The sequence below is a fragment of the Manihot esculenta genome, chromosome 14, assembly GCF_001659605.2.
Source record: "Manihot esculenta cultivar AM560-2 chromosome 14, M.esculenta_v8, whole genome shotgun sequence".
Taxonomy (NCBI): Eukaryota; Viridiplantae; Streptophyta; class Magnoliopsida; order Malpighiales; family Euphorbiaceae; genus Manihot; species Manihot esculenta.
Window position 1 is genome coordinate 5,557,409 of NC_035174.2, and position 25,606 is coordinate 5,583,014.

Below are 25,606 nucleotides of genomic sequence, written 5' to 3' on the forward strand. Positions count from 1 at the left end.
ATAAAATTTTTTAAATGTATAAATTACATTTTTTAACCTATTCTAAAAATTAAAGCATGTCTTTATCAGCCTAGAGCAGTATGAAAGTCTGAAGGATAAAGTGAATTCTCAATCCCATTGTTAAAGAACCATAATTTGAATGGAAAGTCTGAGGGCCGAAATCTAAAAGAGTCAAACTTGCAAGTGCAAAAGAATGGATGGTTGATTCTTTTTTCACAGAACTAAAATGAGCGGCCAAAACTTATTAAACGGACACCATATGTTTGTTATTTTGATTTGCAACGTCTCAGCTCTCTAAACTGCCTCATTTTGGTTTTGATGACGGACTTCTTTTTTTTTTTTAAAAGCAATGATGACTCCCTTCTAACACCATAAAAATTAAAATCTCATATATAAAAAACATGTGGATTTTATATTATTAATGGGCTTTCCACTAATCGTAGAACAATGTTGATTCCGTGGCTACCATTGCCGGAGACCTTTCGGACCACCCTCTTAGTGGTCTATGAATAAATACCAGGTCATCACTGATCCTCTGCGATACTGAGAGCTGGACGGCAGACAATACTAGTAGCAACCACCGATCCTTCAATCAATTTCTTCACTCCTGCAAAATGCCACATAAATGATATTTCTCAATGCAGACTCCAAAATCTCTCTTGCCCCGACTATAACAGCAAATCTTACCAATTTAACCATAACTGTACAAGATAACTGCTGGAGAATGATTTTTCTTTTCATGTAAGTGCAAAATCAGTACAATGATTAGACGTCCATGGACAAACATGACTTGGACTTACAGTCCATTGGCCAAAAAGGGAAAAAAGTATACACATGTCTCGTTAATGTTTCTGTTCATATGCCTTAGATGAATGAGTTATATTTTCATTATAAGGAGAGAACCAGCCAGTACAACCAGCAATCATCGTCAACAAGTATTCTTTCTTGTACAAGGTCAGAAACTGGTTAAGGATCTAGTGTTGAGGAGGGGAGGACTCGCAAACAAGCATGCTTCCAATTGAGGAAACTGGCTCCACATCTGTTGTCTCTCTTGTTGTCAAAACTAGATTTCCATTCTCAACAGCTTCCAAATCAACATCTACATGGCTGGAAGCCCCTGAATTCTCTGTACGGACTGGTCGGAGCAGACCCTGCAATCTCAACAAATAGCTCTGGCTTGAAGGTTGGGTTCTCACATATCTGGTGGTTGTTACAACAGTTGCAGAGGACCGTTCAGAGTCCGCACGAATATTGGATAAGGCGCTAAGATCAAGGTTTGGGAAAACTGAGCAACGGCACCGTGGACATTTCACATTCAGTCGAAGCCACTCATCAATGCACTCTACATGGAAATTGTGCGCACAGGGCAGGCCACGGACCTGTACCATTACTAGTCAGAAAGTTCCATTGAGATGCAAAATTAACAATGCTGTGACAGGATTCTAAAGGTAAAGTTGTCTGATTCCTCACATCAGATCCTGAGCCATTTACAGCAGTTATATGTCTAGCATTTCAAACAGCATGTTTATACGAGTTATAAGAAAGGAAATAGGTTGCATAAATAGTTGACCACTGTCTCTGGCCCTCATTGTTTCTTTATTTGCAAGGTACTTCCTTATCCTCAACAGTTAGCACCATCAATCCAACCAACACCCCCCCCCCCCAAACCATCAATCCTAATCCTTAATATTGCCATTTTTAGATCCAAATGGCATAGTAAGACTAAATCCAAGCTTTTAAAAAACAATACAACAATTACATTATTCCTGTTGAGCAAAAGCTCTTTTTATTTATTTTTATATATTTCCTTTGGGCAATTAAACGATACATTAGAAAATTTTCTTTCAGATCAATGACTTGTCTAAAGTATGATATCTAATTAAACAAACAACTTTTTCTACATAAGCAAATATATAATTAAGGATAATAAACATTGCCTATGATTTAGTCTTCGAAGAGTGAAATATTACCTCATTCCCTACGTGGAACTCTTCTAGGCAGATTGGACATTCACTGCAGTCAGTTGGAACAGCCTTTAACCGGAACTTCGGAAGTTCCTGAATGAGTGCCTCCACTGCTTCTCTCTATGAAAAACGAAAACAGAGAAGTCAGCTATGAGACTTAAGAATGGACAAAGACTTGTGACACATGATATCTAACTAAGCAAGTAAATGGAAAGAACTAAATGTGTATGACTATGACCTCAAGGCACAATAAAATAGTACAACAACAAATAAATACCAGGATGAAATAAAATTACCCAAATTTTATCAGAGTTTAAATGACCATGAGAACAGATAGAGGGAGGGCAGAAAAATGAAAATGTTATCTTGCTATATTTAATTGATTTAAAATCTTGGTGGAGACAAAGTCCCTACTTTAAAAATAACATTAATTAGAATGTTGTATCCCGTTCAGATTCTACTCCACATTTTTCAGTGCAATACTTCTAACACCAGTCCATGACCTGAATCCATTTAACTAACAGTAAGTTGTAGCTTTGAATACTGATAGCGAGGAAATTCTAAAATGTGGACTTGAAAACCATTCACTCCCCTAGTTTTCATCTCCTATACCCAAATTCAGAGAAAACCTGGAATTGAAAGGCAAATCCATACCATATTTATAGACGATGTAATTGCCACTTCTTGCCCATAATAGTGACAAGCACTCACCTGAGTAGGAGTTAGGTAGAGTCCAGGCTGGTATGCTGCAGCATCTTGTCCCATACCTCTCATTTCTTGACCTGCAGCTTCAAATGCCCAATCTGGTACCCGGATCATGTCGACCAAAACCTGGATTATCATATGAACGCTAATTGAGGGAACCACCAAAAAAGGTAATAAACTTGAAATATTCCATATGAAAGATTTGTTACCCCATATTCTGAAATAGGAATTCCTTGCTGAGCACGTAATAGGTGCGCCTGTCTTCGTGTAAGCCACTGCGGAAGAACTCAAAAAAAAAAGGGTAAGAAAGGGCATGAGCTGTAAGAAAGCACTGAGAACCTATATCTTCTGGATAGGCAGGGTGTAAATTCAGATGCAGAGATAAGGAAACAGATAAAAGAGAGCTAATAAGCTATCACTGCTTTCATAGTTCAAGATCAAGCTTAAGTCTAATGACTGTTGCAGCTGGACAAGAAGTAGAAGGGGCTATGCTAACCTTTCCCATAGACATGCAGGCAATACAAAGGAGTCCACAGTAGCTGAAAAGCAACCAAATAATAAAACCCCATTTCTGACCTTCTTCTGGCAACTGCAAGAAGTTAAACACATCATCTCCTCTTTATGAAGATTCTCAGTGATAACTCTGGGGAAAAAAAGAAAACGTTCTTACTGATGACAATGCTGTCAAAAAAGAGGAATCGAGGAAGAACTTACACAATCTCTTGCACTAGTGAACCAGAGTGTGCCAATTATAGTCCAAGCCCATAGAAAAGGGTAGAGTAGCAAAGACAGAACTGAAAGGACCACTATTCTTCCACAAAAACGGGCATAACGCTGCTGCCACCCAAAATCCCTAAAAGTATGTAAAAATAAAGAAAAGGGAACAACATATTAGAACAATTCCTCCAGCCAGCCAAATTGACTATGAGAAAAGGGAAACAAAATTGTTTAATTACGAAGAGCAATTTCTTTATGCAATAGTTCAATGGCGTGAGAACAGGATTCCCTAATAAAAGGCAACAAATTCTCCAGCCACTTTATGGCATCTCCTGTCTGATGTTAGCCCTCAAGTAAATTTAATAAAATTGATCTCTTTCACATAATCCTTTTACTGAAACACGAAAGGCAAAGTAGGAGCTCATCTAATCCTACAACTTCGTTGAAAAATTGATAGTAAGGAGTAAAAGATAGGAGGACTTACAAGCCCATTCCAGCAGCAAGTCCATTATCTATGAACATCAAGAGGCGAAAAACAAAAACAGCAGTATAATCAACCTAATGCAGTAAAGATTGAGACGAGGTTGTTATCAGTGAATTGTAAATCCCCCAATTCAAAAAAAATTCTGAATCAGTAGCTCAATAAGTCAGAAAGAGACTCACCACAATCCATATGTGCAACGGGTATGTGCAGAGATGATACCGTTTCCAATTAATTGCAACAATGATTCTATGTAAGATTGTCAAGGAAATGAACACATAACATTAACTTCTCATTGTCTTAGACATAATAAAGTAAAAAAATTTGATGGCTCAATGATAATTGAAATTCAGAAAATGAAAAGATCACATAAACTAATCCATGCAGAAGGAAAAAATATTGCACAAAAGGATACACACTTGTGGCTAGCATCGACAAGAAGAAGCCATCGTACCTGCAACAAACCATTCCCGCATAAAAAAAAAAAAATTACTAGGAGGAGAAGGAGGAGGAGAGAAAAAAAGGAAGCAGTTCGATGCATAAAAAATGAAGGATAGGAGCTTACCACTTGAAATCGACGCCTCTGATAGCCATAACCAGGAAAACCCTAAAAGACTGAGTGTGACACCAAGAACTGAATGCTCATTTCAGTCATCACATGAAAATGCTCCGAATCCAATTCCCTGAAACGAATCCGAATAATTCATACATAGTTTTAGCTGCTGCATGCACTCAGTTGAACAGAGATTGAAAAGAGAGAAGGGGTAGATAGATCTGTTACTGAGAGAACGAAGTTTCGGTTTGAAGCAAGAGAGAGAGAGAGTGAAGCAGCTGAAAACGATTGGTGGGGCAGTGGCTTCGAAGAGACGGAAGTCATTACTTCGTTAATTTGACAGCGTTAGGTAATACGGTGGGTTACATGTGGGCCTCGTTTAAGTTCGCTCTTTTGGTTAATTAGTTTTGCCAGTTATCTAAATTACCTTTTTGCCCTTTTTCTTAATAAATATCTTATTTATTAAGTTGATAATGATAAGCACATGTTAAAAGAGGGGAAAAAAAATCTCTTTAATTTCCAATTTCATTATATTCTTTTCCCATTTTGCCCTTATTCCCCCTCTTTTACGTGTATGCAAATTTGAAACTCCCAAATTCTCTTTCCCCTTCTAATATTTCAGAAAAAAAAATAAATAAATAAGAGGGGAGTGAAATTCAGAAAAGGATTTTTTTTTTATTTTATTACCAGTATTTTATATTAAAAAAAAAAAAGAGAGCGTGTGTCTTAGTTGCCACTATTTCAACATATATTGCTCTTTCGGTATCAATTCCTACTGAGATTTCCCAACTAAATATATATAATTGTTACTTTTAAAATATTTCTTGGCAAATTAAATTCAATAAGAAAAATGGAGAAGTAATATCACATCTGCGTTTTCTTATTTTCCCAACTAACTTAACCAACTTTTTAAAATTTATTTACAAGACTAGTTCAGAACTAACTAACCCATGCATAATCTTCTCAAATTTTAGGTCGAAAGTTCAACCATCATTTCAATATATAGTTAAATTGAAATTTTATTTGTTAGTTTCCATATGAAAAATATTTTTAATTAACTTATATTTTTTATTTTATTTAATTTTTTTAAAATAAAAAATATTAATAAATTTATATATAAAATATTGATGAAATTTTAAAATAATAAAAAATAACTTTTTTATTTTAAAAAAGAAAACCATTGATTTAATTTATTCTTTAATTAGAAAAATATTTATTATTTAATAATTTTTTAAATATTAAAAATTTTAAAAAAATAAATGAAGACGTGCAATTATTTTTTTTGGAAAAAAGTGATCTTGAAAATCCATCAAGGCATAAAATATTATTACTCCAAGATGAAATATTTTATGGGATGAAATGAAGCTATCGACTATAAACAAGTCAAAAGCTTTAACATGATTGGGTCAAACTGATGAATTTGATTTCCATCGGTTAATTAATTTCAGGTTTATTTTTTTCTAATTTAATTTATTGAATTAAAATAATTTATTTAATATTATTTCATATGTTAAAATATATATATAACCTATTTTATTTTTTTATTATTATATTTAGCGGAAACGTGCAGTACGTACTCTTTTTACTTACATCTTCAAAGCACAAATTTATTATTACACAAATAAAGCATTTATAAAATGAGGATAATACAAAAAATAATACTAATAACATTAAATAAGTAATTAAATTATAAATCATCAACTTATGATAATAAGCAATATTAGGAGAAACATAAATGTATAATAATATTGAATATTAAAAAATAAATTTAATGTATTTTATATGTTATTTAATATGGATAGTTGAAAATTATATTTAATAAGGGTAGTTAGAAGTTGTATTTAATAACGTAGTTAATACTGTAATTGAAAGTTGTATTAAATAGGATCTTTACATGGCTATAAACAATCATTATTGTGCTTAATTTTAGTGTGAGTGAGTGAAAGTAATTTTGAGAATAAAAGTGAGAAAATAGTTAGAGAGTTCAAGTAAATAGAAGTGTGATAGTGTCGTATTAAGTTTGTAAGTATTAGTATGATATAAATTATACTTTGTATTTGCCACTTTGATGAATTTGACACATCGAAAGTAATCATACTATTGTCATTTTATTAATTAAAAAGTTTATGTATAATGTGCTTTTTTTTTATCCTCAAAAATATGTCCAGTCTGTCTAACAAGTGGTATCAAAGCGGGAGGTCAAGGGTCAGAAAAAAAAGTATGGAGTCAGATACTATAAAGTTGCTGTCAGGGACACAACTTGCTTGTTTATTGGGTATAGTTTTTTATGATATATTGAGCTATTAATTATACGTATAGGAAAATTATATATAAGAAGATAACTTAAGTGAATTATTATGACCCTCCGATCTTTTCTGAGAAATTTTCTCGTGTAATTCTTAGTATAATTATTTATATACTATTTTTCAACATTCTAAATTATTATGGCAGATCTAGCTAGTTCATATAGTTCGATTGAAAAGTTCAACCACAACAATTATAGTATGTGGAGTATTTGCATATAGTAATGTTTATTGGGGCAAGATTTGTAGAGTATTATTAGGGGAAATGAGGTCACACCACCAACTAATGATGAAGAGACTAGAAAGTGGAGAATTAGAGCTGGGAAAGTTATGTATATGTTTTCAATCATAGTGGATGATGAGTTATTGCATCACATTAAAGATGTTAAGTACCGAAGGAAGTATGAGACACTCTAATAGCACTATTTACACGTACAAATAAAGCAAAATTGCAGCGACTTGAGAATGAGCTCAGGCTAATCTCACAAGGCAATATGACAATCAATTCTTTACTAAAATGAAGTCTATCTGAAATGAGATTTTAAAGCTTGATCCAGAGAACAAGATTGGTGATTTAAGAATAAGAAGAATAATCATTTATGGCTTAAGACCAAAATATGTTACTCTAGTAACTGCCACTGGAGGATAGACTAAAGAACTAACCTTGACAGAGATCAAGAAGTTTTGAACAAGCATATGTTTGGAGCTATGATTAAAGATGAGGAGAAAGTCTTTTTTAGTAATAAAAAGAATAATTATAAAGAGAAATTTCAGAATGGAGAAGGCAAGCAAAGGAGAAATCAAGGAGATTGATAGAAAGGTCACCAATACTGAAGCTCTCAACCAAGGGGAGCAAAATAGAGCACTCACAATAATAATGAACATAAAGGCAATAGGAATTTCAAAAAGAATAGTGAATATTATAATTGTGACAAGAAGGGCCATTTTACTCGAAATTATTAGCGCAAAAAGGTAGAAGGCAATGCTGCTACATCAACTTCACATGAGAGTAAAATTGAATGGGATCTGCAGGCCTCTATTACAATTGAAGAAGAGGTAGACTTCTGTCAACATATAGAAGCTAAAGATGAAGCAACTTTTATGACTCTATGTAATAAAGCGATAAACTACAAAGATGATTGGATTGTTAACTCTAGGTATTCTAATCATACGGCTGGAGACACTAGCAAACTTTCAAATATAATGGAGTATAAAAAAAGTTAAGTAGTTGTAACTGCTGACAATTTAAAGCTACCAATTACTTATGTTGGTAATAGAGTAGTTGTATCTCAGTTCAACTCACACCAAGTATAGTTGCAGAATATTTATCATGTACCTAGTATGAAGAAGAATTTGTTATCAGTGTCACAATTGACAACCTCTGTCAATTGTGTGGTGTAAAAAAATTTGAAAGCTACAAGTGAGCCAATTATAGAAGGCAAGAAGCTCGAGTCAATTTATGTGATAATTGCCCAAATCGTATATATTAACAAGACTATAAAGAATGAGACAACTAATTTATGGCATGCTCAACTAGCTAGGATATGTCGGCTATTAGAAATTAAAGGTGATGATAAAAAAATCAATGCTCAAAGGACTTTCTCAATTAGAAGTACGAGATGACATTGTGTGCACTAGATGTTAGTATGGAAATGCACACTAACTGCCATGTGAAGAGTCCAATTTAGAGTTAAGGTGCCGCCGGAGCTAGTTCACTCAGATGTATTTGGTCTAGTTAAACAATTATTAATAAGTGATTTTCAATACATGATCACATTTATTGATGACTTCTCAAGATATATACAATGGTAGATTTTCTCTAAGAAAAGTCAGTAGTTTTGAGAAAATTCAAAGAGTTCAAAAAGAAAGTTGAAAAATAACTAGATATAAATATACAATGTTTGTGCACTGATAATGGAGGAGAATATACATCAACATAGTTCATGCAATTCTTACAATAATGCAAGATAAAGCGACAATTAACTTGTCCAAACACACTACAGTAGAAAGAAGATAATTAGTGTTGAGGTTGAGTGTTAAAGTCAACATTAATTGTATAGGACTTTTAATTTTGAATAATATTAGATGTTAAAAAATAAATTAATGTATTTAATGTGTTATTTAGTATGAATAGTTGAAAGTTATATTTAATAAGGTAGTTAAAAATTATATTTAATGAAATATTTAATATGATAGTTGAATGTTGTATTAAATAGGGCTTTTGCATGATTATAAATAGTTATCTTTATGCTTAGTTTTAGTATGAGTGAGTGAAAGTGATTGTGAGAATGATAGTTCAAAAAGAATTAGAAAACGAAGAGAAGTGTGATAGTATTGTATTAAGTTTTTAGTATTAGTATAATATAAAATATATTCTGTAATTGCTATTTTGATAGATATTGTATATTACAAGAAATCATACTATTACTATTATATCAATTAAAAAGTTTATATGCAGTGTGTTTTTCTATTCTAAAAAATATGTTCAAGTCTGTCTAATATAATTCAATAGTTTAATAATTTATTTAGTTTTAAATAAAATTAGCTACCTTAAAGTACCATTTATTCAAAATAAAAAGTTAATTACAATAATTAATAAATTTTTTTAAACAATGAGAATTAAAAAATAATAACAAAAATATAGTGAGTTGGAGTTGTTAAATAAAATAAAGATAAAAAAACAATAATAAATACTATGAACATAAATATATTCTATTAGCCATTAAATCGAATAAAAAATTATACGTTTGTACTGATTTGTTAATCATGATTTTTATTTATAAAAATAGATTAAAAATAAAAAATGACGTTAAATTTAATTAATATGTTTCGACCAACTTTTGAATGTCTAAGGCCATCTCCAACGCTGCGCCATTCTTCATTTTGGCGTTGGAGATGGCCCTCCAACGCTGCGCCAATATTCAACGCCATTTTAGTAATCGCTACAGTGTCACGCCATAGCAGCGCTATTTCTGTTTTTTTTTTTTTTTTTTTAATTTATAATATAATTTAAATTTTGTTTTTTTTAATTATAATATAATTCAAAATTTATATATATTTTTAATTAAATTTATTTTTTTTCACTCTTATAATTTATTATATTTTTAATTTATTTTATATTTTTATAATTATTAAAATTTAATTTAAATTAATATATTCACAATTATAAATAATATTTATAATAAATTAATTTATTTATAATATATTACATAGAATAATATAAATAAATTAGTAAAGTAACACATATATTATAATTGAACCATATATATTAATTCAAAATACAATTATTCACGGTACATTACATATTTAATATTCCGGAAGGTCAGACCCGGATCCAGCAATATCATTGAGATATTGACCATATACATTAGATGCGGATGGTGGTGGTTGTTGTTGACGCTGAGCTCTTTTCTCTGATATTCGAATTTTTTCTTGGCGAAATGTTTCACGAGCAATTGGATCAGAAATAGAATTTAAATCAAGCAATAAAATTTTATTTTCTTCTTTAAATTCCTTTAAGTCCAAAGCTCTACTTTTCATTAGTCTTCCCTTCTCCCTTTCTGCAGTTGCATTCGCCAACGATTCCACAAGCTTTTCATTATCAGCATGTAAGCATTTCAGAGCGGATGAAAAAGATTCGTCAAGTTTTTTCTTCAATTTTGCTTTTTTGACACCAAGAGGTCGATCCGATGATGTATAATCTCCTGCAATATCCTCATTTAAATGGATTGAAAAAGATGATAAGTTTGGAGATGGTACCATAGGTGAGTCAGGAGTAGGATTGTCCGACTCTGAGGACACATAAGAAGAGCTTTGATTTTGAACTATTTTTTTTTTAGAGCTACAATCTTTAAACTTCTCAGCATCTTTCATCATGTTCTAAACATGGTCAAATTTGAATCCTCTTTTGTAGCTTGGATCTTACATTAGTAAAATTTTCGCTTGATTGAGCTGCATAATTAGAAAAATATTAAGAAAAATTCTAATATTTATGTACAAAATAATTATCAAAAAAATACTCACCAGATCTTGCTCTGAAGCATCACTAGGATGTAAGTTTTCAACTTGTCGATAACAACCATTCAATTTTCTTATAGCCTTCTCAATAACTTGCAATCGACATTGCAAAGATCGTGGGTTGCGGGACTCCCAACACTCATTCTTTGCAAGTCCATATGCTTCTGCCACCCGACTCCAGAAACGTTGACTAGATTGTTATTTACCTACAATGGGATCTTGTGAAACATCTAGATAAACTCTGCATAATAGCACATCTTCATTGGTAGAATATCCTGCAGATCTTGAAGTCATCGTTTACAAAGTGATTAAATATTGAAGGATATGGCTAACTTATGGTAAGTTGTAGATGTTGGCATTCCAATATATATAAGTGAGATGGAATCTCAGATAATAATTGCACCAATAGTATTCTGATAGATCTTATCAAAAAATGGACCGTTGGATGGATTTCATTTCGATCTCGACCTTCAGATAGTATGCAACCCTATCCCCACGTTTTTCAATGAAGTCAGATGGAATCTCAAATAATAATTGCACCAATAGTATTCTGATAGATCTTATCAAAAAATGGACCGTTGGATGGATTTCATTTCGATCTCGACCTTCAGATAGTATGCAACCCTATCCCCACGTTTTTCAATGAAGTCAGATGGAATCTCAAATAATAATTGCACCAATAGTATTCTGATAGATCTTATCAAAAAATGGACCGTTGGATGGATTTCATTTCGATCTCGACCTTCAGATAGTATGCAACCCTATCCCCACGTTTTTCAATGAAGTCAGATGGAATCTCATATAATAATCACACCAACAGTATTCTGATAGATCTTATCAAAAAATGGACCGTTGGATGGATTTCATTTCGATCTCGACCTTCAGATAGTATGCAACCCTATCCCCACGTTTTTCAATAAAGTGAGATGGAATCTCAAATAATAATTACACCAACAGTATTCTGATAGATCTTATCAAAAAATGGACCGTTGGATGGATTTCATTTCAATCTCGACCTTCAGATAGTATGCATCCCTACCCCCACTTTTTTCCTATAAAATCATGTTTTCTTTAAAGATATAAACATAACTCATATTTTTCAGTTCATCTTAAATTCGAGTCAAGAAAATTCTACAGATCGTTACTCAAAATGGATTTTTATGTTGGAGATACATCACATAATGATGCTGAAAATTCATCATCGTCTTCTTCAGATATTGATGATTATATTTCAGATGATAATGAGTTTGTAGTGGAAACACAAGCAGTTCATCAACAATTTCTTAGAAATAAGATGGTTTTGCAGCAAATACAAGATCAACATCGAGTTTCTAGAGGTGGCTCTGTTCTAGGTCATGTAGTAATCAATCGAGATCGTGAAGCGGCTGATCGTAATTTATTTCTGGATTATTTTTCAGATAATCCACGTTTCAATGATGTAATGTTTCGTCGACGATATAGAATGTCTCGAAATTTATTTCTTCGTATTGTCGATGCAATAAAAGCGCATGATACGTACTTTGAACAACAAAGAGATGCAGTAGGTAAAATTGGATTATCTACTCTTCAAAAAATCACAGCTGTGTTTCGAATGTTAGCGTATGGTTTGCCGGCGGACGCTACAGACGAATATGTGAAAATTGGGGAGTCCACTGCAATTGAAAGTCTAAAGAGATTTTGTCGAGCCACCGTTGAGGTATTTGGTGAGCAGTATCTGAGATCACCAACTGCCGAGGATGTTGCAAGGCTTCTTTATATTGGTGAGCAACGTGGCTTTCCTGGCATGTTAGGTAGTCTCAATTGCATGCATTGGAAATGGAAAAATTGTCCTACTGCATGGGCTGGCCAATATACAAGTCGTAGTGGATCGCCAACAATTATTTTGGAAGCTGTAGCTGATTATGACCTTTGGATATGGCATGCATATTTTGGAATGCCTGGCTCTAATAACGATATTAATGTTTTGGAGTCATCGCATTTATTTTCCGACCTTGCTAAAGGTATTGCTCCTCCCGCTCATTATATTATTCAAGGAAACGTATACAATACGGGTTATTATTTAGCTGATGGTATATATCCGAAATGGTCAACTATTGTGCAAACTATTCGTGAACCACAAACAAGGAAGAAGAAGTATTTTGCAATGAAACAAGAATCATGTCGAAAAGATGTTGAACGTGCTTTCGGAGTGTTACAGTTACGTTTTGCAATAGTTGCAGGGCCATCACGTTTTTGGAAAAAAGAAGTGTTGCATGATATTTTAACTACATGTATTATCATGCATAATATGATAATCGAGGATGAACGTGACCTTAGTGCACCTATTGAAGATGGTAGAGAATTTTCAGCTCCAACTGTTGAAATGGCTGTCGATGAAACTACTCGATTTGAATAATTTTTAGCTCGACACAAAAAAATTAAGGATAAAGATGCTCATTTTGCACTTCGTAATGCATTAATAGAGCTATTGTGGGAGCAATATACAAATTCAAATGATCATATCAATTAGCTTGTAATTTTTTATTGATAATTTAATATGTATGAGTTTATTTTATTTTTAATTTACTAATTAATGTTTAATTAATGTATGTTTATAATTAATGTTTAAGTAATATTTTTTTATAATTATTATTTAATTAATAATTTTTATAATTAATATGTTTTTATATTTATTTATAAAATAATTAAATATTTGAATATTGGATGGAAATATAAAATATATAAATATTTAGAGTGAATATATAAAATTATATGAATTTTTTAAGTGAAATATATAAATAAAATTAAAGTAAAATAAATAATATAATATTAAAAAGAGAGAAGAATATAAATAGAATATTTTTTTTGGTGTTAAAATTGGTGCAGAAGGTTGGAGTAAATATTACACCATTTTAATGCAAAGCACTAAAATGGTGCAAAAAATAGTGCATAGGGTTGGAGATGGCCTAAGTTCAGGGCTGGCTTGTTTTTTTTTTTCAAAGACAGATCAGTGCTGGCTTTTCAATTTCAATAATTAATGATGAACGATGTTGGAAGGTGCATCTCGTTCAATGAAACGGTACGGATTATGGTTAAGATTCCAAAAGCTTGGACAAGGAATACGACGTACGTAGCCAACCCAATATCTTCGATTTTGAATCTGATTTCACTTTTCTATACCATTGCTAGTGCCAGTAATTAAGCTGATCTGTGTTTGACTTTTCTACCATTCGAATTTACCTCATTTCCCTTTGTTGAATAACTAAATGCATAGAGTAATAATAGAAAAAAATTTACATAAATCATGATGGATGTATTTTCATTTTCTGTCATATCTTTTGATTTTTTAAGTATAACAAAGAAATTTTAATTTATTGAACCGATATTATATTATATTTTTATTGAATCGATTTATTATTGTGAAAATCATTGCCAGTTGGAGTTGGGTATGTTTTCTTTTCTTTTATCTAATCATTTAACTTGATCAAGTTGATTAAAGTTTCCACATGCATTTTGTTTTTCATGCAACTACCCACTTATAAAATTACATTCGTCAGACTGGGGGAAGAAAGTTCCATACATAATCATATTTGGGGTCAATTAAATAAAACACAATAAACGACAGGCCCCGAGACGACGACTTCAATGACAGCTTTAGTTAAAGAGATACCATGTGCTGGAAAACAACTCAAATCCTTTCTGGTTGCTCATTTCATTTGAAAGAACCTCCTGAATATTGTGCTCATATTTCCATAAACTCAAAATGAGTAGAGATTATTCATCACCTTCAGATGCTGGCCAGGAGCCAGCATTCTCATCTTATTGCCATCTGTTCTTATTATAGCCTCTGCAAGATTTTTTCTTTATACAGTGGATCAAATCATTTGCGGTGTCAATTCCTGCAGATACAATTTTCTTAGCACAGTAAACCATCTGAGATTAATTTATGTGTGTGTGAGAGAGAGAGAGAGGACCTGCAGAATAAGCACCAGTAGCATATCCTATATATCGATCGCTTGTGTGCTCCCCCGTAAAGTATACAGGACCAACAGGATCCTGCATTGGAAAAATAAATGCTTCTACTTTTAACTTTCAGGAAAATAAAAAACAGACAACATGGGAATTCCATTTATTTATGCTTACAGCTAATTGGTCTTTGCGTTTTTGACTGTAGTTATCTGGCCAATTAGAATAGCTGCCCTTGTAGAACCTGTCCAATCCCCATCTAGGTACAAGAATGGATTCAGGTTTTGGAATGTTATTACCAAACAGCTTTTTAAGTATTACCATGATCTCTTCTTCAATGGCTTCATCAGGCAATTGCTCTATTCTCCTCGATTCATCAGCTGTTACAGTCACAAACAATATGTTTGATCCTGGATGCTCATTCTCCAAATGCTGTAAAGTTAACCAACACCTTATCAAACATTTTATTCTCGCAATCTGGAGATAACAGAAATTTATATGCTATTTCTGATATATTTATAATACCTGCCAAAGTGGATAATATCCTCGGCTCATGTGGGTGTAGAGGAAGAACTCAGTTCCAGGGCCGGCAGGCCAGAACTTGTAAGGGAACTTTAGGAAGATCTTGGTATATATGGTCATGCTAAAGTCTGATATTGCAATTTTTTTCCATAGCTGATTCAGTTTCAGGAATAAAAGTCAGGAAACAGATCGAAGATCGTTAGGAATACTGAGAAAGCAAATTGGAAATGAACTTACAGGTAAAGTGGGCTTGAACTCGATTAGGTCACTCTGAAGAACTCCAACGCTGGCAGATACAATAACGTAATTGGAATTGTACGTGGAACCATCTTCAGTTTTTATAGTAACTCCATTCTTTGAGTAGCTTATATCTCTAACTACCTTATTTAGCTTAAGCCTGGGATCACTTGTCAGAGAGGAAAGGAACTGCTTAGCAAGATACTGAACTATAACCTCAAAGCCTCTCGGATCAGCCACGAAGTGTGGATCCTCTCCATGGTCTACGAACTCGTTTCGAGGGCAAGTGTGCTTCAAACTAGTAACTTTTGGTGGCTCTGCGTCTTCATAGTCATTGTGATAGAAGTCTATCACCATTTCAAGTGGGGTTATGGGCACCCTGCAGGATAAAACTCAACTCGATTGTTATATATGTATATACATTTCCAGCCAAAATAACTTGAAACGGAATCGATAAATGTAAAGTCCTTGATTACTTGTTGAACATTCGCTGTGATGCCAAAATTGAGATATCAACATCTTTCTTTTTGGATGACAATTTTTTCGATAACGCAACGCAGAAATCATCTCTAGCAGAAGCAACCTTATCAACTTTCTCCACCAGCTTAGAAGGATACAGTCCACCTCTGTGGGGAATGGATAAAAAGTGTTAATTTTTCAAGTCACTACTTCAAAAGGAAACCCAAAAAGTGCAAAAGAGAAAAGCAGCAGTTGTTTAATTACTCTTGTTTATAGGTGTTTGATGTGAGATTTTCATAGTTGCTAAGGGTAGTTCTGAGCTTAAGTTTTCTGGCAATATCCAGTAAGGGATTGGCCACAGGCCCCCCACCAAAAAGCCAATTGGCACCCTTCTCAACGGTGAGTCCACTAAATTGAGTTTTCATGACACGACCACCAATCCTGGGAGTTGCCTCTAGAATCAATATATCACGTATCCCGGCCTCATGTAGCGTTTTTGCTGCTGCAATTCCTGAAACATAACAGCTCAAAGAACCCAAAATGAATGGCTTGGACACGTTTTCTAAACATTATATATTAATTCTTGTTATATAAAGTAATTCTCTTAAAGGTTATATAGATAATGATCACCTGACAAACCAGCTCCGATGACAATGACGGTGGGGGACTGTGAGGCTGAAGCAGAAGCCAAGAAGAAATGGAAGAGAAGGAGAAGCACCATGGCCAAAAGCTTCTTCTTCATTCTTAAAACAGTAAGAGCAGTAAACTAAATGATGCAGGTTTTGCTTGGAAGGTGAGAAGCGAGTAGAATTGCTTCCCTGGATTCCTATTTATATTCGAAGCAATGCATTAAAATTCACATGTTTTACTGTTTATTCATAGGGAAAATTAAATAATTCAACCACAACTAATTAAATATTCTTCTCAACTGAGTCAAGTCTTAAAAAGTGTGCGACAACAGGAATCAACAATAATTGTTAGAAAAAATTTTGTATGAGAAAAAGGTAAACCTGAGCTGTTTGATTGCTACTTTCCATAAAGTTTACTCATAATTGACAATTAAAAATCTAATTAAATCCCTTGCACTCATACGTAGATGGAGAGATTCAAAGCGGATATATCTCCCTAAGTCTTAATTTTAATTTAAACCATTGATAAAATTAACTATATTTAATTAAAAAAAGTAATAAATTCAAAACAATGCACCCTTTCATGAATACATACATGAACACCTTCGCTTTGGATCTCACACCACTGCTTCCAACAACCATCGCTTCCTGGCCTCCCTACCCTACTTCGCTACCCTACCATCAAAACAATTTTTATTAAATTAACTATACTGTAAACTATTTAATATTTTTTACTATTTATCACCGTTTTTTTCAAACTAGAGATTAGAAATAGGATTAAAAATTGAGAAAGGGAACTTAAAACCTATCGTATTTTCTCAAATTTATTCAGATACACTTACTGTGAGTGTTACCATTTATCACCGTTTTATTTAACGTTATTTCATAATAAAAAATACATAAAAATATTTTTTATATTTCGTAATATAAGTCAAACAATAAACAGTGAGGCTCATAATTTTCATTTAAGTGTTATCGGAATAAAATTAAATAAGACAAAAAAAATAGGAAAAATATAAAGAGAAAATTAAATGAGAATAAGAAAGAATGGAGTATTTGTACACAGCGAAAAGGAATATCTTCTCTCTAAATATTTCTGAAAATTATCCACCTATTTAAAACGTGATTTTGTTTATTATTATTAAATGTATCTGTCATATTCATACTTTAATTTTCTACTAAAAGAATAATATTTTTTTTTCTAATAATGCATATTTCACCGATTATTTTAAAGGTTTTTGTTGATTAATTTTAAGAGAAGAGAACACGTTTGGAATCTCATCTTCTATCTTACAATCATTAAAAAAGAGCTAATAATTCTGGATTTCCTGGAAGAAGAAGAGTATGAAGAATATGAAATGACAGAGCAACCACCATTGACGGACGAGCCTGCCAGCTAGGCATGCCAATTCATTGATTTACTGGTCAATATTTAATTTTTTTAATTTTTTTAAAAAAAATTAAAATCACAAAACTAGTTTCTCTAAACTATACGAATCTACTACTATTTAACTTTATAAAGTAAATACCAGATTTTGAATAGCGAAAAATCGAAGGAAAATACAAGCTAGAGGGAAAATAATTCATTGAATATGGTATTTAGCGAGGAAAACCAGATAAGCTATAATATTAAGTCTTAGAAACCTCAATTGAGAATTCTTTGTTTGTGAAAAAATATTTATTTTTGAACACAAACAGAAAATGATACACGGCTTCTATTGAAAGCTTGGAAACTGAAAGGTGGGTGCTGGATCTGTAAAATATGAGTTTGGTAAAGAAAAAATAATAATATTAAAAAAAAAAGCAAGTAAATTTAAGAAAAAAATTAATATGAGATAAATTCAGTCAAAGGATTAATATTAATTTTAGTATTATTAATTGATTATAAATGCATAAATGATTTTAAATTATTTTTTATAAATATCAAAAATATTTTAATACCCAAACCTTTTTAAATTTTTAAACTAGTTGAGAAACAGATAGTCATTAATTAATTCTAACTTTTAGACAATCGTAACTCTTAAAATTTAATTTAATTATTACATTAAAAATTAATAAGAATTGATTTTAACTAATACATGCAAAACATTTGGTGTATTTAAATTAGAATATATTATTTGTTAAAATGACTTTATACAACCTAATTTATTATTTATTTTATATTAAATTTACTAATTATAAATTTAATTAATCTGAAATAATTACACAATAAATTATCGTGATATCAATAAACAGAATAATAATAAATATAGTTAAAAAGAATAGCATGAATATCAAAAAATAATAAAAACAATTAGGGCGCCAGAGCTAACGTTCCTTGGAAATAGCAATTATCTGCTTCCTGAATAGAAAGGCAGGGCATCCATCCATCAGCAGAGAGAGATTTCATCTTCAAATTCATAAATGATGAACCACTTTACAATCTACAAGTAAAGGCAGCTCTATTTAAGCGGAATGAATCCTTCTGTAGCATATTTCTGATAAATAAGGAAAATTTATTTGTCTTGTTATATTTTGTCCTTTAGCCATCACTTTCTCTGGACTACTCTTTACCAGCTCATATGTAGCTTCCCAAATTAGGCTATCAACTAACTTATTATGATTTGTCGCTATTTTTATAATATTAAAACTCAAATAAACTAAGATGTTTTAAAGAATCAAACTCAAAATTTTAGTGTTTTAAAATATTAAAACTATACAAATATATAAATTATCAAATAATATATAGTTATTTTTATTTTAATTTAATAAAATTTAAATGTGTTACGAAATGTTTTTAAATTAAAAAAAAAAACTTACTAGATATATATAAATTTAGTGTCAACTCTCATTTTACATTATTTTCCCTTATTTAGATGGAAATCGGATTATGGATTTGACATATATATATATTTTTTCTCTCCTTATTGCAAGTTATAAAGGGGCATCTTCTCCAAAATAAGAGGGGAATGTTTGCAGTCTTGGGCTTAAAAATTGAATATGTGGCTCATCGTTAATCCCAACCTATCTTCCCTGTTTGAGATTGAATGTAAAAATATTTTTAACATTTTAAAACGTCATTAAGAAAAATAGTTTGGAAAATTATATTATTATTTTAAAATTTTATGTTAAAATATATTCAATTTTTATAATTGAATTAAAATTTCTAATATATAATTTTAATAATGATTAATTATCAGTTTTTAACAGTATTAAATCTAGTGATAATCTGGAGTTAATTTCAAGTCCTTATTATATTTGCGGTGCTGCAGACATCATTAATTTAATTAAAATAATAAATTAAAATTTTTTAATACCATTATTATTAAAAAAAAATTGATTTCTATAATGTTTTAAAATATCCATAAATTTTGATTCTATTAAACAGTTGAATTTATTTAGTTGCTAAAGAAAGTATTAAAAAGATATGAATGTTTAAATTTGTCTTTTAAAAGTAAATAAATTAAAACATTAATAATGGCAAAAATTTTAATTACTAAATAGTAATTTAATTGAAATTTAAATTATGTAACATACTTAGAAAATAGATGAAATCATTACAGTATCTAATGTGATCAAAATTTTAAAACATTATTAACTTAATTATTAATAATAATAATAATAATATCTAAAGGGATTTTAAAAAGAACCTTAATTAAAAAAATATATCAAATTTCTACAGGAGTTTAGGACCTAGGGCTCCATCAGTGGTCCATCATAATTTTTCTCCTTATTTTGTCCTTGAAAGCGAAGGAACAAAGGGGCCAGACAGTGAAAAGTATAGAGAAAAGGGTTTTTGTATTATTTACTGAACGTATTACAAAAACTTATATAATACAAGTTTACAACTAACTAAATACAAGATAAGTATATAGCTATAACTCAAATACTAAAAATAAGTATACAACTATAACTCAAATACTAAAAATAGATAAAACTGTTATAGTTAGTCTTTATCCTTAATATCTACAACTAACTAAATACAAGATAAGTATATAGCTATAACTCAAATACTTAAAAATAGATAAAACTGTTATAGTTAGTCTTTATCCTTAATACGCCCCCGCAAGATTGAGGCGCCATTGGAGACTCCAATCTTGGTTCTAAAGTAACAAAACTGAGTTCTTCCCAAAGCCTTTGTAAGCACATCAGCAACTTGATCTTTTGAACTTATGTGAAGAACCCTTAACTGTCCAGCATTAATTTTCTCGCGAACAAAATGGTAATCCAGTGCAAGATGCTTCATCCTAGTATGATAGATTGGATTGGCGCAGAAGTAAGTCGCACCAAGATTATCACAATGAAGGACTGGTGGTTGTGATATTGGTGCTCCCAAATCTTGTAATAAACTTTGAACCCAAAATACCTCTGCTGCAGCATTGGCTAAGGCTTTGTACTCAGCCTCTGTAGAAGATCGTGAGACAGTCTTTTGCCGACTAGATTTCCAAGAGATAATATTAGAACCAAGATATAGAACATAAGCAGTTGTAGACCGCCCATTATCAAGGGCACCACCCCAATCAGAATCAGAGAAGGCTGACAGAGTATGAGTAGAATTTCGATTGAGAAATAAGCCATAATGTATGGTTCTTTTGAGATATCGCAAAACACGTTTCAGTGCTTGAAGATGAGTTTGCGTCGGTGCATGCATAAACTGTGACAGCCGATTCACTGCAAAAGAAACATCAGGACGCGTAATTGCCAAATATTGAAGAGATCCAACAATTTGGCGATATACGGTGGAATCAGTCGAACTAGAACCATCATTTAATATCAGCTTGTCTCCTGTAGACATAGGAGTATTCACCTCTTTAGCTCCAGCCATATCAAATCGCTCTAACAAATTAGCAATATGTCGATGTTGCGAAAGAAATAATCCTGCAGCTGTAGAAATTACTTCAACCCCCAAAAAATGATTTAATATTCCCAAATCTTTGATAGAGAACTGAGCAGATAGCTTCTGTACACAGGTATTCAGAAAATGATTGTTATTACCTGTAAGTACAATATCATCAACATATACTAGAAAATATGCAGTAATCCCATTGGAGGAAAAAATAAACAAGGACGCATCAGCATTTGATTTGCGAAAACCAAGTTTGAGCAAAAAAGAAGTAAGTTCAAGATACCAAGCTCGTGGAGCCTGTTTCAAACCATAAAGAGACTTCTTCAGTTTGCAAACATAATCAGAAAACTCAGGTTGCACATATCCTGGAGGTTGCTGCATGTAGACATCTTCATAAAGTGTGCCATGTAAAAAGGCATTATTTACATCCAATTGCCTTAACTGCCATCCTTTAGAAATTGCAAGAGTAAGAACTACCCGAATTGTGACCGGTTTTGTAACCGGACTTAATGTATCAAAATAATCACGCCCAGGTTCCTGAAGAAATCCTTTGGCAACCAAACGTGCCTTGTACTTATCAATAGTACCATCCGGTTTACGCTTAATCCGAAACACCCATTTGCAACTAATAAGATGATGTTTGTCTCTCGGAACCAACTCCCAAGTTTTATTTTGCAAAAGAGCATTGTACTCTGAATCCATCGCCTGCCGCCAAAGTGAACTTGCCAGAGCTTGTTTAACTGTTCTTGGCTCGAGTGTATCCTGTAAAGGATATTTAGTTGTAAGATTAACAAAAGAAGAATTAAAATACTTTGAGTTAGGCTTCCTTTGTCGCTGCTGTCGTTGTACAGGAGCTGGAACTGAGTCTTGTGAAACAATCGGTAGTGGCAAATCTAAATCAGCAGTAGAAGATTCAGACATCAAAGGTTCAACTTGTTGAGTCTCAGTACTAATTAATGGCATGGCAGATTGATCAGATTCTGCTGATAATGCTGTAATAGATTCTGAACCAGTACTCGAAACCAACAAATCAGAATCACTTGGAATAGAAATTGCCAATGGAACCGAAGCAACTACAGTTGGTGCAACAGGTGATGAATTTTGTTGTTGTGCCGAACCTGTACAAGAAGCATCTCGAAAATAATCTGTAAATTGATGAGAACTAGTGCAAGTTTCAGATGGAAAAATATGCTCAACAAATTGAACATGACGAGACAAATACAAACGATTAGCCTTTGGATCGTAACATTTGTATGCAGATTGAGTTGGAGAATATCCAAGAAAAATACAAGGCAATGAACGACACTGAAGTTTAGAATTATTATATGGCCTTAGCCATGGAAAACAAAGACAACCAAAAGATTTCAATCTCTTAAAATTATGAGACCTACCAAACAATCTAGAGAAAGGTGTTTGAAATGAAATAGCGGATGAAGGCAACCGATTGAGCAAATAAACAGCAGCCTGGAAAGCATGAGACCAATAATTAGAAGGTAAAGACGAAAATTGTAACATAGCAAGACCTGTTTCAACTATTGAGCGATGACGACGTTCAGCAGTACCATTATACTCTGGCGTATGTGGAGGTGTTGTATAATGTGAAATACCACAAGACAAAAAATGATGCTTAAGCTTTTGATACTCCCCACCATTATCAGTGAACACAGAAACAATTTTAGTGTGAAAATAATTTTCAACCAATTTCTGAAAGTGGATAAACAAATCATGAGTATCAGATTTCTTCTTCATGGGATATAGCCAAACATACTTAGAATAGTGATCAATAAATGTAGCGTAATACTCATAGCCATCAATAGATTTTTGTGTAGGACCCCAAACATCGGAATAAACAAGTTGCAAAGGCTTATTACTAACAAGAGAATTCTCAGAAAACGGTAATTTATGACTCTTGCTCATAGAGCAGGAAGTACAATGAAAACTAGAAACATAGTTAGACATAGACTGAAGACCAATATTTCGAAGTACTAACAAAAAGACTTTATTGTTGGGATGACCAAGCTTATGATGCCATTCAGAAAGCAAAGACAGACACCGAGTAGTAACATTCAGCTGAGGACGTTGAGAATTAACTCTAGAAAAACTTGCACAGTAGATATCATCAATGTTCTCTCCCCGTAGCAGAGACGCCCCCGTGTACAGATCCTTCACAACAAAATAAGATGGAAAAAATTCCACAGAAACATGATTAGTGCGACATAACTTAGCAATTGAAACCAAATTCTTGCGCAGATTAGGCACACATAACACATTAGGCAATGATAAATTCTTAGAGTAAGCAGGAATTTGCACAAAACCAGTATGTGATACAGCAAGCGTTTTACCATCACCAAGTTGTACTTCCTCAGGACCTCCATAGTCAGAATAGCTTTGCAAAGAAGCTGGATTCGACACAACATGATGAGAAGCTCCGCTATCAAACAACCATTGTTGTGGAGAAGAAGCAGCCATAGCAGAAGTAACATTAACTGCAGGTATCGGTGCTAAAGAATGAGAGGTATCAGTCTTCAAAGACATATTATTCTCCTTAAGAAAGCGAGCCAATTTGCGACATTCAGCAGTAGTATGCCCAGTATATTCACAAAATTGACATACCACATTAGGTCGATAAGAACTGCGACCTCGACCACCAGAGTAAGAACCACGACCACCACGTTGATTTCCAGAATAATTGTAGTTTTGTGGAGATCGATTATAATTGCCATTCTGATTTTGTGAACGCCCTCTAGAACGTTGAGTGTAATTGATAGTAGCAATCACTTGTGACGTAGCTGAAACAGTTGTGGAATCTTTTTCTTGTAAGGATCGTTCATGATCAGTAAGTTTTTCAAAGAGATCAGAAAAGGTTATTGGGGTTTCACGAACTTTTAACGCAGCAACTATGGGACTGTAATCATCTCCCAATCGCGTGATAATATAAACAATTAAATCATCATCACTCACCGGATTCTGGGTAAGAGCAAGCTCATCTGCAATAGCCCTCATCTCATTGAGAAAAACAGCAATCGGTTTGGTTCCCTTAGAGTTCTGTGCTAATTTAGTCTTTAAGGACAAAATTCTAGAACGAGAAACATTAGCAAAACTCTGGTGAAGCCGATCCCATGCTTCTTTGGCAGTATTGGCTGAAGAAATCAAGGGTTGAATAGTATCGAAACAACTTCCTAAAAGAGCACTGATCAAGATTTGATCTTGTCGAAACCATAAGGCGAAAGCTGGGTTGGCTGTTTTGTCTTTTTCAGAAAGAAATTGTGATGGTGCAACCCGTGAACCATCAATAAAATCAAGTAAATCAAGACCAATTAAGGTTGATTGAATCTGTTTTCTCCAAACAGGAAAATTCTCCTGAGTAAGTTTAATAGGAAAATGCGTTGGAGCATTTAATTGAATAACAGTAATAGATGACGAAGCCATTGATTAAAATTTAAGAAAATTGGATCAGAAAACTCGTGAGAGCAGATTGCGGCTCTGATACCATATAGAGAAAAGGGTTTTTGTATTATTTACTGAACGTATTACAAAAACTTATATAATACAAGTTTACAACTAACTAAATACAAGATAAGTATATAGCTATAACTCAAATACTAAAAATAAGTATACAGCTATAACTCAAATACTAAAAATAGATAAAACTGTTATAGTTAGTCTTTATCCTTAATATCTACAACTAACTAAATACAAGATAAGTATATAGCTATAACTCAAATACTTAAAAATAGATAAAACTGTTATAGTTAGTCTTTATCCTTAATAAAAAGAACAAGCCCAGGGCTTGAAGTAATAAAAACATAAAAGATGTTCTAGATTGATTGAAGCTCCACCCGAATGAGAAGCAAAAGCTTCACTTGCATTGCCTAGAAGTGCATGATGGACGGTCGTGAAGGAGGAAAGAGATAATGATGGGATCTCATCGGGGACCCAAGAGCCAGAAATTTCTGAACGGCGGGACGCAAATGATCTAAGGCCATAAGAGTTGAGAGCAAATGCGTACGGATAGAAGAAGATTAGAAGCATTTTCTTGGGTTTCACTCAAAGGCCAAAGCTGCAAAGTGCAAAGCAATTGTGGCATTGCTTTTCACCGCACAATCACTCGATATACTCACACGCGCACTTATTTCTTTTCCTTCTTGGAAATGAGATATTATCCCATTTGTTCCCTTATTTAGCAACATCTGGAAGATCGGCGTCAGCCTTTTAATTAAAACAATTGAAATTGAAAGAAAAGAAATAC

The 25,606-nt window shown here is 32.6% G+C and overlaps 3 protein-coding genes across 5 annotated transcripts; 1 reads left to right on the top strand and 2 right to left on the bottom strand.

Moving 5' to 3' along the window:
* Positions 1-715: 715 nt before the first annotated feature.
* On the bottom strand, positions 716-4,787 carry LOC110599998 (E3 ubiquitin-protein ligase SIS3). 3 transcript variants are annotated; one of them, XM_043950647.1, is made up of 11 exons: positions 4,649-4,787; positions 4,433-4,550; positions 4,283-4,321; positions 4,050-4,116; positions 3,871-3,944; positions 3,384-3,522; positions 3,166-3,258; positions 2,879-2,944; positions 2,619-2,795; positions 1,971-2,084; positions 716-1,379 (listed from the first exon to the last, which is right to left on the bottom strand). In XM_043950647.1, exons 2-11 carry the CDS (start codon positions 4,459-4,461, stop codon positions 975-977), a joined length of 1,203 nt encoding a protein of 400 aa, XP_043806582.1. In that variant the 5' UTR covers positions 4,462-4,550; positions 4,649-4,787; the 3' UTR covers positions 716-974. The 3 variants fall into 3 exon arrangements, with proteins under 3 accessions (XP_043806582.1, XP_043806581.1, XP_021592352.1); XM_043950646.1 differs by having other exon boundaries at positions 4,433-4,735; XM_021736660.2 differs by having other exon boundaries at positions 2,676-2,795; positions 4,433-4,732.
* Positions 4,788-11,406: 6,619 nt separating this feature from the next.
* On the top strand, positions 11,407-13,135 carry LOC110599849 (protein ALP1-like). Its single transcript, XM_021736439.2, has one exon. The coding sequence runs from the start codon at positions 11,891-11,893 to the stop codon at positions 13,133-13,135; it is 1,245 nt and encodes a 414-aa protein (XP_021592131.1). The 5' UTR covers positions 11,407-11,890.
* Positions 13,136-14,278: 1,143 nt separating this feature from the next.
* LOC110631271 (polyamine oxidase 1) lies at positions 14,279-16,714 on the bottom strand. Its single transcript, XM_021779039.2, has 8 exons — positions 16,534-16,714; positions 16,168-16,414; positions 15,921-16,070; positions 15,445-15,823; positions 15,211-15,360; positions 14,863-15,117; positions 14,694-14,775; positions 14,279-14,618 (listed from the first exon to the last, which is right to left on the bottom strand). The coding sequence occupies exons 1-8, from the start codon at positions 16,643-16,645 to the stop codon at positions 14,539-14,541; spliced, it is 1,455 nt and encodes a 484-aa protein (XP_021634731.1). The 5' UTR covers positions 16,646-16,714; the 3' UTR covers positions 14,279-14,538.
* Positions 16,715-25,606: the final 8,892 nt, after the last annotated feature.

Bases quoted from the DNA above. Each gene is read 5' to 3' on its own strand.
- LOC110599998 (XM_043950647.1), bottom strand. From the start codon at position 4,461: ATGGCTATCAGAGGCGTCGATTTCAAGTG. The intron at 3,259-3,383 runs GTAAGTTCTTCC...AACTTCTTGCAG, and splicing joins TCACTAGTGCAAGAGATTGT to TTGCCAGAAGAAGGTCAGAA. The intron at 2,945-3,165 runs GTTAGCATAGCC...GTTCTTCCGCAG, and splicing joins CCTGCATGTCTATGGGAAAG to TGGCTTACACGAAGACAGGC.
- LOC110599849 (XM_021736439.2), top strand. From the start codon at position 11,891: ATGGATTTTTATGTTGGAGATACATCACATAATGATGCTGAAAATTCA.
- LOC110631271 (XM_021779039.2), bottom strand. From the start codon at position 16,645: ATGAAGAAGAAGCTTTTGGCCATGGTGCTTCTCCTTCTCTTCCATTTC. The intron at 16,415-16,533 runs GTGATCATTATC...GTTATGTTTCAG, and splicing joins CATCGGAGCTGGTTTGTCAG to GAATTGCAGCAGCAAAAACG. The intron at 15,118-15,210 runs GTATTATAAATA...TTAACTTTACAG, and splicing joins GATATTATCCACTTTGGCAG to CATTTGGAGAATGAGCATCC.